Source organism: Notamacropus eugenii, chromosome 1 (genome assembly GCF_028372415.1).
Source record: "Notamacropus eugenii isolate mMacEug1 chromosome 1, mMacEug1.pri_v2, whole genome shotgun sequence".
NCBI classification, from domain to species: Eukaryota; Metazoa; Chordata; class Mammalia; order Diprotodontia; family Macropodidae; genus Notamacropus; species Notamacropus eugenii.
The window spans coordinates 229,725,552-229,740,327 of NC_092872.1; the positions used below are offsets into that span (position 1 = coordinate 229,725,552).

General features: G+C 46.4%; 1 protein-coding gene across 2 annotated transcripts in view; it reads left to right on the forward strand.

Moving 5' to 3' along the window:
• The first annotated feature begins 5,381 nt into the window (after window positions 1–5,381).
• ZCCHC24 (zinc finger CCHC-type containing 24) overlaps window positions 5,382–14,776 on the forward strand; it is a 142,152-nt gene continuing 132,757 nt past the window's right edge. Inside the window, exon 1 of one of the 2 annotated variants that reach the window (XM_072628037.1) lies at window positions 5,382–5,979. In XM_072628037.1, the coding sequence (XP_072484138.1) occupies window positions 5,737–5,979 (243 nt within the window). In that variant the 5' untranslated portion in view covers window positions 5,382–5,736. The remainder of the gene's footprint in view (window positions 5,980–14,776) is intronic. The other variant, XM_072628036.1, reaches the window with a different exon arrangement.

The following is a 14,776-nucleotide window of genomic DNA, read 5'->3' on the forward strand; positions in this document are numbered from 1 at the left end:
GAGTCATCAAAATTATCTAATTTCAGAATCAACAGGGGTACAAGAGAGCATCTAGAATTACTTGTATTGAAGTGGAGATTCCCTCTAGAATATCCCCCACAGGCAGTCAGCCTTCCACACACAGCAGATCTCCAGTTGTTTAGAACTCTACCCTCTTGAGGCAGGTTATTTAGATAGCTCTAATTGTTAGCAAGTTTTCAGCTCACTCTGGAAGGGGATCATCAAATAAGAGAGCTGAAAGGGATCTCAGAAAGGTCTTGTAGTTCAAGCCTTTGCTTTGATGGGTGAGGAAGTTGAACCCCAGGTTGGCAATCTGCCCAAGAACAAAATTACACCGTCGTCCCATAAAATCCTTTCAAATACTCAAAGGTAGCTATTGTATCTCTCCTTCCCCCATATCTTCTCTTTTCAGCCTAAATATCCTCAGTTTCTTTAACTAATGCTCTAGTGGCATCATTTTCACTCCTCTTACCACCCCAGTAACTCTCCTATTCATACATTTCAATTCCTTTCTAACATGTGGTATACACAAATGAACATAACCCCTCTGGTTTGTTCTGAACAGGGCAAAGTATAGTGAGTCTCTTACCTCCTTCACTCTGGAAAATATACTTTTATGAATACAACTTAAAATAGTGTTACTTTTTTTTTTTATAATTGAGCTTGCAGTCCACTAAAACCTTCAGTTTTTCTTTTCTTATAACCCAGGTCTTTGAACTTTGGGTCCAGTGATCTATATCATGAAAACTACCTTGATTTTAGTATAACCCGGGAAGAATAGGGACGAGTGGAAACAGAAAGTTATGTGATTATTATAGTGCCCGGAACACAGTAGGTGATTAATTGATGCTGATAATGTCATTTAGTTGGAAGAGCCCTCGACTTGAGTTTGAATTATGGCAGGTTGACTTATATGATGACTGACAAGTGACTTCATTTCTCTGGGTCTGTTTCATCACTTACAAGACAGGGGAAAAATTATCATATGCATGTGAGCAATATCCCTTTGTCTGGCCCTGTCCACATCCCAGTCCTCACCAGGAAGTCAGGCTCCCATGTAAGTAAGCCTAACTAGGTGACCTTGTAGCTTCTAGAGAACCTCATAAGATATTGCAGCACCTCTGTGATAGCCACACAGTGCTGGAGAAGCTATAAATAAAATGTTTGGCTCATTCTCTCTCTCTCTCTTTCTCTCTCTAAACGAAAGTGGATGTGAAATTGAAAGGAGGGGAAGGAATTTACATATGATGAATGTGAAAAGCTGGGGAACAATTCCATAAAAGGAAAGACACCCTCAGACCTGCCTATGGCTTGTGAGGAGGGTAAGGCTTGGGTAGTGTGGAGAGTGAGCTGATGTTTCTTTGATCAGCTGTAGCAGACCTCTTGGAATCCGAGGATTAGGAAGTTTCAGTGGCTTGCAGATTGCCAACCTGGGGTTCAACTTCCTCACCCATCGAAGCAAAGGCTTGAACTACAAGACCTTTCTGAGATTCCTTTCAGCTGGGACCAGAACCCACATCATCTAACCTTCAATACAATGCTTCTTCCACTTATACCCTTGCCCTTGCCCTAGGGTCTGATGAGCTGGAGGTACTTGAGTTTCATTCTTTGGTTCTCTCTTAGGAGTTGGATGATTTCAGGTAGTAGTTGGTTTGGGGCCTTCACATATTTCTCTTCTAGTTCTCTGGGTACCAAGACTATATCACCTCCCCAGATTCACTTTCATCAGACTTCCATATCTTGTGTTTGGTTATCCTGCTCTCTATCTTTTATTTATTATCTATAGTTGTGTATAGTTGAACAATTTCCTTCCATTTGGTTCAGGCATATATTTAAGTTTTGCCTCTAAGTAAAATCATCAAGGGCAGGGCAAAGATCTTCTAATTTGGCCTAACAATAAAACTTTGTATTTGCTCGCTTCCACTAAAGACTTGCTCTGATGTCTCATTTTGGTGACATGGAGATGACTCTGGAACCCTCGAGGCTATTTCAGGGAAGTACAAGTTTGGAATGAGAGTTTCACATCCATGATCTAATTTGATGCCCTTGAGGTAGGCTTGTTAGCATTGCATTTTTCAGATGAGGAAGAAACTTGGTAAGGTGCCCATGATCATAGAGCGATTACACGGCATAGTCAGGAGATGGGACTTTAAAGATCATGCAATCCAATCCTTCCTTTTGCAGACTAGAAGCCAGATCTCTTGAGATCCCACTGGTAGACATCTACTTTAAGGAGGTAGAAGGCAGAAAGAAAGACCCTATGCTCACCAAAATGTTCAAAGTATCTTTTCTTATGGTACCAAAGAATTGGAATCAAAACAGATGCCAGCGAAAGCATCATAGGATGGGTCATACAAATTGTGATAAATGTATTCTAAGGAATAAGGCAGGATGAATATGAGGAATCCATAGACTTGGGAAGGAAGGAAGACTTATGTCAACTGACGTAGAGTAAAGTAAACAGAAGCAGGAAAACAATGTATGCAATAATGATAATCATCTAAATGGAGAAAAATAATGAAATCCTGAAACTGAATGCTATGTAATTATAACTGGCCCCAAGGAAAAGTTGAGAAAATGTAGCTCTGCCCGCTCCTTGCAGAGACAGGGGACAAAGGGTGTAAATACTGCATATGCCATCAGACAAGTTTGATCTGTCTTCTTGTTTTACTGAACAGTTTTTATTGTTCAATGTTTTTAAAAGCTTCATTATAAGTGATGATTTGGTGATAAGACAAAGAGAAGCATAATTGGAAATTAAGGTTTTATGAAAATAAAAGATATAATTAAAAATGAAATAAAAATCTAGGTCTTCTTCCTCTTAATACAATATTAATTTTTCTATATTAACTCTCTTAAGCAAACCATGACCATGTGCATGCAAAATATGCAATCAAAAAATACTTGCTGGCTAGACAATTGATGGATTGGTGGCATACTGTCATTATTCTGTTTCATGTTATTCATCTCCTCAGACAGAAAGCTTCTTGAGGGTAAACATCTTCTATTTCTTCTGTATCTAGGACAAAACTGAGTGAGTATATGATGAGTGCTTGATTAATAACATTTAAATTCCATTGGAAACATGGTCCCCTCAGTGCTGTACTTAATGCCTAATGATGATCAAGGTTATGCAGTGTTCACTAGGGCTTGTAGGTGGCTTCTCCCCTTTTTGAGTGTATCAAAGATTTAGCCAGACCTCTCCCATCTATCTGATTACGCAGTCACATGACCCATATGGTAAATGAAAGAGGGTGAAGCCTGGAAAGGTCAGCTAGTGGACACTCCTTTACCTCTAGGCAGGACTGTCAGGCAATAATGTTTATGGATTCTGTACTACTAGGTACAGAATCACAAGTTGCATGTAGGATTGTGTTATGTGTGTATGTTTTGGGCAAAGTAGAGTTAACAAAGTGAGAAAAGAAATGATTCCTTCCTTTAGGGAAGTCCAACTGGAGAGAGAAAATAGACCCTGTAAACAGCTGTACAACAAAAGACAAAGACTCAGATTAACACAGGACAAATGAAATACCTCAGGGAAAGAGAGTGGAGAAGAGCTCAGGTAGGCAGGGTGGATGGGTGAGGGAAGGCTTCTTCCAAGAGGTGGGTTTTGAAGGTTATAAGTCACATAGCTAGGAAGGGGCAGAGGCCACAGAATTCAAGAGGGTGGGGACAATGACCTTTAAGTAGGCATGGAAGCAGAACAGCAAACAGAACAAGAGTGAAGGGGAGAAGTCAGGGCAGAAGCTGGACTTTGGAGAGTTCATAGGTTTGTAGGATCACAGATTTAAAGCTATAAGAGATTTTAGAGATCATTTTGCCCAACCAAGTCACCTAGAGACAGGTGGTCATTGGAACCATGGAAACAGAGAAGCTCCAGCCACTCTAGGGAAATAGGTGACCTTTTTTCCCAGACTTCCTTCAGTTCTATCCAACATCCATTATTTTTGGGCAAAAGGTGCTAGGGCCTGGGCATAAGGAATCTGACTCTGAGGTTTGGGCTTTTGGCCAAGGGGGGGAACCTTCAAAATCTTGAGCCAAGACTTAGTATGGAGGAAAAAGGAGCGAAGGAAAGAGATACGATAAACAGAAGTTAGAAGAAAGGGGAGAAGGAAAATGGAGGAAAAAGAGAAAGGAGAATTAAAGAGCAGAGCAGAAGATGAAAGAGGAAGGGAAGGGTATTGATAAAGAGGGAAAGTCAATCCAAGGAAAAAAGAATAGGGAAGAACAGAAAGAAAAAAGGGAAGAAAAGAAAAATGAAAAGATGGAAAGAAATGAATTATGAAGACAAAAAGAAAGGAGAAAGAAAAAAGAGGGAGAAAAGAGGGAAGGAGGAAGAGAAGAAGGGAGAAGAAATAGGGATCTGATCACTAGATGATTATGGAGCTGAAACTCCCCTCAAAATCTTCTGAACTTTCCAAAGTTTCCTTTAGAAAAGTATGTATCCATACTGAATTTCCAGATGGAAGAAATTAGGAAGAAAAAAGACCCATAAGTGATACTAAGTTGAAGAAGGAAAAATGTGAGAGGGTAAAAAAAATGAGGGGAAGGGGAGAGGATGGAGGGAGAGGGAGGAAAAGAGAGACAGAAAGGGAGAGATAGAAAGGAAGAGGGAAAAGAGAAATGGAGGGAGACCAACATACGGGAGGAAAGGAAGGAAGGAAGGAAAGAAGGAAAGGAGGAAAAAAGGAAGAAAGAGAAAGAAAGAAAGAAAGAAAAAAGGAAGGAAGGAAGGAAGAAAAAAGGAAGGAAGAATGAAAATAAAGGAAGAAAAAAGAAAGAGAAAGAAAGAAGGAAAGAAAGAAAAGAAGGAAGGAAGGAAGAAAGAAAAGAAGGAAGGAAGGAAGAAAGAAAGAAAGAAAGAAAGAAAGAAAGAAAGAAAAAGAAAGAAAGAAAGGGAAAAAATGAAAGGAAGGAAAGAAGGAAGGGAGGAAAAAAGGAAGAAAGAGAAAGAAAGAAAAAAGGAAGGAAGAATGAAAAGAAAGGAAGAAAAAAGAAAGAGAAAGAAAGAAAGGAAGGAAGGAAGGAAGGAAGGGAAAAAATGAAAGGAAGGAAAGAAGGGGAGGCGAGGGAGGGAAAGACAGAGGGAAGGAAGAAAAGAAAAGAATCCGTATGATTCAAATTGAGATCTTTCCAGGACAGCGTCCGCATCCTAAGGGAACACACACTGACCGAGGGGGAGAGGCCGGCCTTTGATTGGCCCTGTGCTTGATGCATATGCAGATAACAGGTCCCTCCCCCGCGACTCCCCCAGCCCACTCCCCCTCCCTCTTGTCAACCCCGGTCAAAGAGCTGACCAATCGGGATCGGAGAAAGTTCGGGGCGGGGGTCGGGAGGGGGCTCGTGGAGACTCCGCCTCGTCCCCAGGGCAGCCCCGCTCCAGGCTGTCTGAGGGGTCAGAAGTAAGACAGATAGCGGATCGGCCGCCGGGGCGGAGAGAAGGGAAGGGGGCGGGGAGAAAAGTTTCCTGGGGAACTTCTTCCCCCATTCGGGCTCCGCGGCCGCCTAGCCGGGGCTGGCTGGGCTGCAGAGAGGCGGCAGCGGCGGGGCTGCTGGACCGAGCCGAGGGCGAGCGGCGGCGCTGGGGGGCCTGGAGGGCTAGGCGCGGGATCGGGCCCCCCCTCCCCGCCCCTCACCAGAGCGCAGCGGGGCAGCGGGCCCGGGGAGGAGCGGTGGAGGGGGCCCGCGGGCAGGAGCGGACGGCGGCGGCTGCCGAGGCGTAGGGGGGCCAGCAAGATGAGCCTGCTGTCAGCCATCGACACCAGCGCCGCCTCGGTCTACCAGCCGGCCCAGCTCCTCAACTGGGTCTACCTGTCCCTGCAGGACACGCACCAGGCGAGCGCCTTCGATGCCTTCCGGCCGGAGCCGGCCGGAGCCTCCCACCCCGAGCTGGGCTACGGCAAGGGCAGCCCCGAGCAGCTGGGCTCGCCCCTCAGCTCCAGCTATCTCAGCGGCTTCCTCCAGCTGCAGCGCGGAGAGGTGGGTGCGCGCCCCAGCCCGCCGCCGGCCGGGCCAGCCCTCCTCCTCCTCCTCCTCCTCCCGCGCCCAGCCTGGCCCGGCTCGCTTCCCACTTGGCAACATTTTCTTCTCTTCCAACTTTGCAACACTTTCCCCCCCAACTCTGCCAAGGGTAGCCCCCGAGGGCGCTCTGGAATCTCCCATCCCGTCGCGGGAGCCCCCCACCCCCTACCCCCGGAGGTGGCTGTCGTTCCTCGTCAGGCAGGAGACATCCCCCCCATTCCGCGCCAAGCGCAGGCCCGGACGGCCTCCCCACTCCCTGTTCCCCCCACCCCCATCCCCTGAAGGGCCCTTTCTGGCCCGGGATGTCCGGCCCGCGGAGCAAGGGGGTGGGGAGCCTGGGAGGAACCCTGGCTGCCCTGCAGTGCCTCCTGACAGGCGGAGTCTGGGATCCGTGACCCACGGGAGGCTCTGGATTCCCCACCCCCCACCTCTCCTGCCCCCAGGAGAGACAAGAGGGCCGGGAGGGGATCCCCCCCAGCATCCATGCTATGCCAAAACCTGTCTCCATCCCTGCGCGCTGGGAGGGCCTGGGGCAAGCCCGGAATCTCTTCATTCTGCTGAGCTGCTGGGAGTTGCCCAAAGTCTCTTTTCTCTTCCCTGGCTTGACATGCTTGTGGCTCCAGGATGAGCCCCGAATCATTTCATAGAAAAGCCTTTGCTACTGTAAAGAGCGCAGGAGTCTCGGGTTCGAAACCCGCTTTACTGCTTCCAAGCTCGGTGACTTGGGCGAGTTCCTTCACGTGAATGGCCTCAGTTTCTGTCTTTGTAAAATGAGTGGATTGAACTAGATTAAATGGAAGGTTCCTCCCAGCTTCACATTTTATAATCCCTTCAGAGGGTCTGCAATCTTGGGAAAAACTGACAGCCGAAGGAGGGTTTCCCCCTTCTGCTTTCTGGCCTGGGGACCGTCCTTCGTATGCACTCCATTTACATCCACCAGCTCCTCCCCCACTCCCTGCCGCTCCCACCTCGGTGGGTCGCCTGGGACCACATAGGAAGTGGTTTTTGAGGGCTAGAAGGTGACCCTGCAGACCACTTACCCTCCCCCCAGTCTGGAAAAAAGTCACCAGGAAGGCAGCCCCAGGGTGTTTTGTGTTTTGGGGGGAAGGAGGGCAAGAGAGAGTGGGAGCTGGGCTGAGGAGAGTGAGGAGATGAAAAGAGAGAGGTGTTCCAGCTTCCCTTGGACCTTTTCTAGAAACCTGGGCTCCAAACTGGGTGGCAAAGTCCACCGGTTCAGTGGATTTGGTTACAAAGGCAATTCAGTGTTTCCTCCCTTGTTGGGGGGGGGGTAGTTTTGGGGAGAAAAGAAAGCAAACAGGCTGGATATATGCACATATGTGTGTATGTATGTATACATATGTATATATGTATTATTGTGGTTTGTAGCAAAGGGGCTAGAGAGGAGTCTTCTTGAACTTTCTAGACTTCTCTGGGAACGGAATCCGTTCTCTCCATGGGGAGAAAAGAAAGCAAACAGGCTGGATATATGCACATATGTGTGTGTGTATGTATACATATGTATCTATGTATTGCTGCGGTTTGTAGCAAAGGGACTAGAGAGGAGTCTTCTTAAACTTTCCAAGCTTCTCTGGGAATTGAATCCCATTAAAGCCTTTAGCCCCTTTCTCTTCCTCTCTCTAAGACTATCCTATTGGCTGTTCTCTTCCTTTTCTTTATCCTCACTGTCTTCACCATTTACCTTTTGGCCTTTCCGGGGGAGGTGAGGTAAGATCATGTCACTTCCACATCAGTACTCCAGGAGGGTCACAGTGTGTAGGAAAGGTGTGTGTGGGGGGGGGGGGAGGGCCTGTGTGTGTATGTTATTTATTAGTGAGGTTCTCCTTTTGTTGTAGCTTGTCTCTTTATATCTTACCATTGGGGGAGGGGGGCCCACCTGGACTTTAGAAATTTGCCCCAGTTGACCAGAGCCTTGGGAGGATTGGTTTAGTAATGAACCTTGTCTTTGACAAGAGGGCAAGGGATGACTTCACATTAATTGATTTCCTATGGTCAGTGTTCCCTTGACGTGTGCCTTCTCTGCCTTTCATTGACTGAAAAAGCCTTGGAGGGAGAACCAGTGTTCCTGTCTGGAATTTTGGAAATTTAGGGAAGTAATTGGTATCTTAGTGATTTGAAGTTGGTGGCTTGTAGGACCTGTGTTTGTAAGACTTTCTAGTGATGGCTGGAGTACAGGCAGTTTATCGAAAGGCATCTTGTGTTAGAATCAAGGGACCTGGGTTCCTAGAATCATAGGATCATAGATTTAGAGCTGAGAGGAGTCTTAGAAGTCACCTAGTTTTACCCCCTCTTTCAGGATCTTGCCTTGTCTCATTAGATGAGAGGGAATGGAATAAGCATTTACATAGATAGGACCTACCATGTGCCAGGCGCTGCGCTAATCACTGTACAAATATTATTCCATTCGATTCTCATAAACACCCTGCATGGTAGGTACTGTTATTTATCTCCATTTTACCACTGAGGAAAATGAGGCAAACAGAGGTTGTGTCTGCTGCGCTACACAGCTAGTAAGCATCTAAGGGTGGATTTGAATTCAGGTCTTCCTGACCCGACTCTCCTACTTTGGGCCTCACTTTCACCCCACTGGAATGTAAAGCTCTTATACTGAGGTAGTATTGTGGGGGGGGAACCGACTTCAGAAATATAAGATATCAACTCTTTAACAGCTTTTTCAAAGCACCTGAGTTGTTTTTGTTTGTTTATGTTTTTGCCTGTGGTCTATGGTTTCTGAGGTGGCCACAGGTGAAGTTCCTGTTGTTATAGGCCTTCCTCACCTACTTCCCTCATCTCATCCCTAAAATTCACTCCGAGTCCAAGCTGTGCCAGTGACAGACACAGTGCTCAGCTCAGGGCCCGGAGAGTGACCTAGGGCAACTCTAAAATAGCAGCTGGGAGATGGGGGGGGAGAGAGAGAGAGAGAGAGAGAGAGAGAGAGAGAGAGAGAGAGAGAGAGAGAGAGAGAGAGAGAGAGAGAGAGAGAGAGAGAGAGACAGGGAAAGGAAGAGAGAGAGAGAGAGAGAGAGAGAGATACCTATAGCTGACAAAAACAGCTAGGCACTAATGGGCTGTTGGAGAAGAGACAAGCGTGTGTGGACCAGAGAGGTTCTTGGGTGGAGGGGACTCTAGAGAGAACAGAAGCAGCTCATGGAGACCTGCTATTATGTGTGAAGACTGGCAAGTCATCATAGCAGGGCCTGAGGATGTGACTTGAATACTGACCACCAAAGCTGGCCAGGACCAAGCCAGCCCCCTCTGCCAGGAGCAGTCGTAGCTCAGAGCAGCCTGCAGATTACTGGGACGACAATGGCAAAATGCAGTGGATGGAGCTGGGTTTGGGACTTGGGGCTGGAGGATAGGGTAGGGGAGAGGAGGAGAGTGGGGAGGTGGGGGGCACAGAAAGATCATTATTCCTGGGGAATCTCAGCACAGGAGGTTGCAACAGCAACGTGACAGTGAGGAAAAGTGAAGGGTTCTGAGTGGAGTACAGGTCAGGGTGTGTGTGTGTGTGTGTGTGTGTGTGTGTGTGTGTGTGTGTGTGTGTGTGTGTGTGTGTGTGTGTGTGTGTGTGTGTTATGCCCGTTTGCACCCTAGCTTCTGCACTCAGGAGAAGGCAGAGGGAGGTGACTTGGATCTGTGTGGAACAGGAAATGAGAGGACTCTAGTGGCTAGAGTGAAGGTCTTTGGTCCACAGCATAGTCATTCCCCTGAATTGATGTCAGCATGGCCATTAATTGCTGCACATGCAGCCCCCACAGGCCTCTGATCCCACTTTCTCAGTCCTCATCCTACTGGAGGATCTCTGTAGCTGTTGACACTCTCAACTTAGAAAAGGTAGGACGCTTTCCCTCACTTGACAGACTTCATGGCCAAGGTATTTCCTAAATGGGAGGGAGGGATTCGGCAGGCTTTAGAGGCCCATAAAAGAAGGGAGACCCCGCTGGGTGCCCAGGGAAGGGTTGCCGTATAAAGCAGCTGGAGAGAAGACTACTCTGCCAAGTTTTGCTTGGAATTTAAATTTACAGCAGGGCAAGGCTGCAAAGATAGAGCTTCGAGATGGGGGAAGGAGACTTGGCCACATGTCGGCCATTAGCCTTCCCTCCCAGAGATCTAGCTTTTCCTCTTCTAATCTTCATTCCCTCAGAACCCCCATCAAAGCCCTGTGGTGTACTGATGTGTCCATTAGCCCCTCTTTGCTAGGCTTCTTCTCCTGTCCTGTCTTAGACAGTTTGGTGTTTGATTCTCAGGGGGTCTGTGCAGTGTCCAGACTGTCAATATTCAGGTCCAGTGCCAGGGGCAGCTGTACTTCCCTTCCTGCTTTCATCAGGAGCATATGTGTGATGATGCAGAAGGTGGAAGAAAACAAGGCTATGTATTGTGTGTGTGTGTGTGTGTGTGTGTGAGAGAGAGAGAGAGAGAGAGAGAGAGAGAGAGAGAGAGAGAGAGGAAGGAAAGAGGAAAGGAGGAAGAGAAAATGCAGGATTTCTCTCACTATGGTTTTTTTAATGAGTAGTTTTATGTATATATACATACATATATATATTTTGGTTTCCACCTCATTCTAACTTTGCACCCAGATTTTCAGATGTGTATCATTTGATATTCTCAAGTCCAGCCTCAGTCCACTACATTCATGAACCCCTCTCCAGCCTGCCTGCCTGTCAGATAGCCAGTCAATCTCTGCCTGAGCACTTCCAGTCATGATGACTGTCTTCTTTCACAAGGCAGCTTGACCCATTCCAGTGTTGGGTAGAACTATTCATCACAAAGTTCTTCCATATGTTAACCTCCAATCTGCCTCCTGCTTACTTAGGATCATAGATTTAGAGTTTGAAGAGATAAGTAGAGGTCATCTAGTTCAGAGGTGTCAAACTAATGAACTAAAGCCCAAACTAGATTAAAACGTAATTGGGACATGTTAAACAAAATAAGTAAACATGATACAACATAGATAATGTTAATATGCAGTTTTCTAAGTGAAAATGTGGCCCACAAAGATTTATTTCTATTTGAGTTTGATATCACTGATCTAGTTCACTCCCCTCATTTTACAGATGAGGAAACTGAGGCCCAGAGAATTTGTGATCTGTGTAAGGTCACCAGGTAGTAAGTAGCAAAGACAAGATTTGAATCCATGCCTGCTGTTTCTGGGTAGCTACATGGCATAGTAGATAGAGCACTGGCCTTGGAGTCAGGAGGACCTGAATTTAAATCTGGCCTCAGACACTTCCTAGCCATAAGATCCTGGGCAATCACTTAACCCTGTTTGCCTCAGTTTCCTCATCTGTAAAATGAGCTGAAGAAGGAAATGGCCCACCACTCCAGTATCATGGAGAGTTGGACACAAGTGAAATGACTCAACCACAACTGCTATTTCTCTGTCCAGAACTCTTTCCACTATCACATTGCTTCGTCCTAGTTCTGTGCTCTAGAACTACCCAGAGCATGTCTATTTTCTTGTCTCCTTTAGATAGTTGAAGACAGTGATGTCCACTCTTTCACCCTGGTTTTCCTTTCTTTAGGTTCTTCTCATTTTCCAGTCCCATCATCGTCCTCTTCTCTGGACTCTACTTTGTCAGTGTCTTTCCTAAAATGTAGTCCCCAGAACTGAATACCAGATTCCAGATGGAGGCTGCTCAGAGCAAAGAAAAGTGAAACTTTGATGTCACTTCCCTTGATCTAGCAGCTATCCAGACCAGCTTCCTCTGGAACTGTGAACAGTGAATGTGCCTATAAACCTAACGTCTGTCATGAGGCTGCTGGAAAGTAGCATTGGGTTGGTGGATCTGAAAGGACTGAAAGACTTGCAAGGCTAGAGCCTTGGGCTACATCAGATAAGGTCAGGTTCAGGAGGGGTAAGTGTAAAATCTCATACTTGGACTCAAAAACCTCTTAGCTCCTCAAATATAAAATGAAGGAAGTTATGGAGGCAGCGCTTTCAATAAAAGGAATCTGAGGATTTTAGTGGACTGCAAGCTTTCTCTGAGTTAGCAGACAAAAAGTTGGTATCATCTTGGACCATGCGGAAGACTTAGCTTCGAAGAATGAGGAGGTGCGAGTCCCTCTGCATGCTGCCCTGGTAAGACCACAAGTGGAGTACTATGTTCAGTTCTGGATATCACATTTAGGAAGAATGTTGATAATCTGGCAGGTGTTCAGAGGAGAGCAACCAGGCTGATAAAAGGCCTTGAATCCCTAACATTAGAGGATTGTTTGAAGGAAATGAGAAAGTTTAGCCTAGAGAAGAGACCCAAGGGGGCTATGCCATTGTGATTAAGTATGTGAAGGAGTGTCCTTTGGGAAAGGGATAAAGTTGTTCTGCTTGGTCCCAGAGAGCAGAGCCAGAAACAAGTAGGTAGAAGGTGCAAAGAAGACAAATTTAGACTTGATGTCAAGAAAAAGTTAACAACTAGAGCTGTCCAGAAGAGAAATGGGCTTCCTTGGGAGGCAGCAAGTGCTCCTTCACTAGATGTCTTCAACAAGAGACTGGCTGTCTACTTATAGATATGTTATAGGGGGGATTCTTTTCATAGTGGGAATTCTTTTTAGGTATGAGTTGTGCTCGATGGTCACTAAGGTCATTTCCAATTCTGAGTTTGTGTGATTCCATGAGACTGGTTGGTTTGCTTCTGTTCTCGAATTAAGGGAAAGTAGGACTACCTAGCAGGACCATAGAGTGCTGATAATGGGTCGGGAATCTTTGGTAGTCTCAGGGATAGATTACATGACCTATGAAAGGGGCACATGGACTTTTGACTGGTCTTCAGGCAGGAATGAGTATGGTTGTTGGAGCAGGAGTGGCTGCTTCCTGAAATCACTTTTGGTTTAAACACTTGGGGTCCTGAGAAACTCAGATGTACTGACCCAGACAGGGAAACTCGGTAAGTATGAACAAAGCCCTCCCAAGCTGCCCTTGGGAAAGTTGAGGAGGAGAATGCAACATGAAGTGTGTTGGCTTTGCGAGCTTTGTTGGCTGAGGCAGTGACCTTGCCTGATCTCATGAGTTAAGCGAGACTTGGCTGGATGCTGGGCTCAAAGGACAGACCACACCTCGTGGTCTTTCTGAGTCAGGCAGGAGGGTGGAGAGCTGGACTAGGAGATGAGTGGGACAGTGGGAAGAAACCAGGGGGCTGCCAGAGAGCCTTGGGCTGCTTGTTAAAGGCTTTGAAAGGAAGAGAAACAGCAGATCAAGAGAAGAATTTAATAATGATCATGATCCTTTACATCTATGAAAATTTGATTTTGCATTCCACCTTTACGTACATATTTTGTTGTTCAGTCATTTCAGTTGTGCCTGACTCTTCATGACTCCATTTGGGGTTTTCTTGGCAGAGATACTGGAGTCGGTTGCCATTTTCTCCTTCAGATCATTTTACAGATGAGGGAACTGAGGCAAACAGGCTTAAGTGACTTGCTCAGAGTCACACAGCTAGTAAGGGTATGAGGCCAGATTTGAACTCATGAAAATGAGTCTTCCTAACTCCAGTCTTGGTACACTATCCACTGCACCATCTAGTTGCCCCCATACATTACCTAACTTAGTCCTACAAGACTCTGTGAAATAGACAAGGCAGAGTTATTATCCCTATTTAACAGATGTGGAAACTGAGGCCCATAAGATTATATGATTTTGCTCATGGTCCCATAGTGAGCTAGTGGGATTAAACCTCAGGTTTTATGACTCCTAAACCTAAGTTTTGTTTACTGTCCCACACATTTTTGTCTTGCCAAGGAGTCCCAGGCTTTAGGAAGAGGGTAAGGCCCTAATGATAATCAAGAAAGGAACTGAGGCCCCTTGAAAACTCTAGGCCTAATGGGAATGCTGGGAAAGGCCTCTAATTTTCTGTTTGCTTTTCTGTGTGAAGAGTTCTCCAAACAGGACCACTTCCCTGGAGAGAGGTACCACCAGCTTTGCACTCCTGACTTACTCACTCATGATCCAGCCAGGACTGGGAAGGGCCTTCCTTGGCCAGGAGGAAAGTGAGGGGAGTGGTAATCCTAACATTTTTTTCCCATTAAGATGCTCATGCAGTCAATAAGACAGATTCCTTTTCTCTGGGCTGCCCATCTGATTGTTTTCTCCAATTTTCTATGGTTGGTTGATTCTCCCCAGGAAGATGGCAAGAGAGGCACTGGGTATAGTAGATAGGGAGCTGGCCTCCTAGCCAGGAAGACTTGGGGCTCAAGACCTACCTTTAACACATGCTGGCTGTGCAACCCTATGCAAGCCATTTAATATCTCCACACCCCAGACAACTCGCTAAGATGATGGCCTGCAGAGAGGCTGAGCTTTCATAGAGGTAGTTTTTCTTACCAAGATTTCCCTGTGTCAATAAAATCACAGAACTTAAGACCATAGGCTACCTGTGGGCAGATACACTATCTTTTATTCCTCTCTTGTTTCCCTCTAGCTGTCAGGGGTAGGGGCCCTGTGGTCTTGAGACACGAGGCCCCTAGGTCCTCAAGTGTGGCCCTTTGCGGATTCAAGGGCCACACTTGAGGACCTAGAGGACCACATGTGGCCTCAAGGTCACAGGTTCCCCATCCTTGCAGCATGTAGCCCTGTGATGGGCAGAGAGGAGTTTAAATCAATTGAGATGAAAAACCCTATTTCATATAGTACAGGTTTCAGTCTTGTGGTTTGGGAATATAGCCTTAGTTCAGTCCTTATTTTCTGTTTTTCATTCACTCAGTGGGAATATAGAAAGAAGGTAGCCCCTGCCCCTGCCCTACAGAG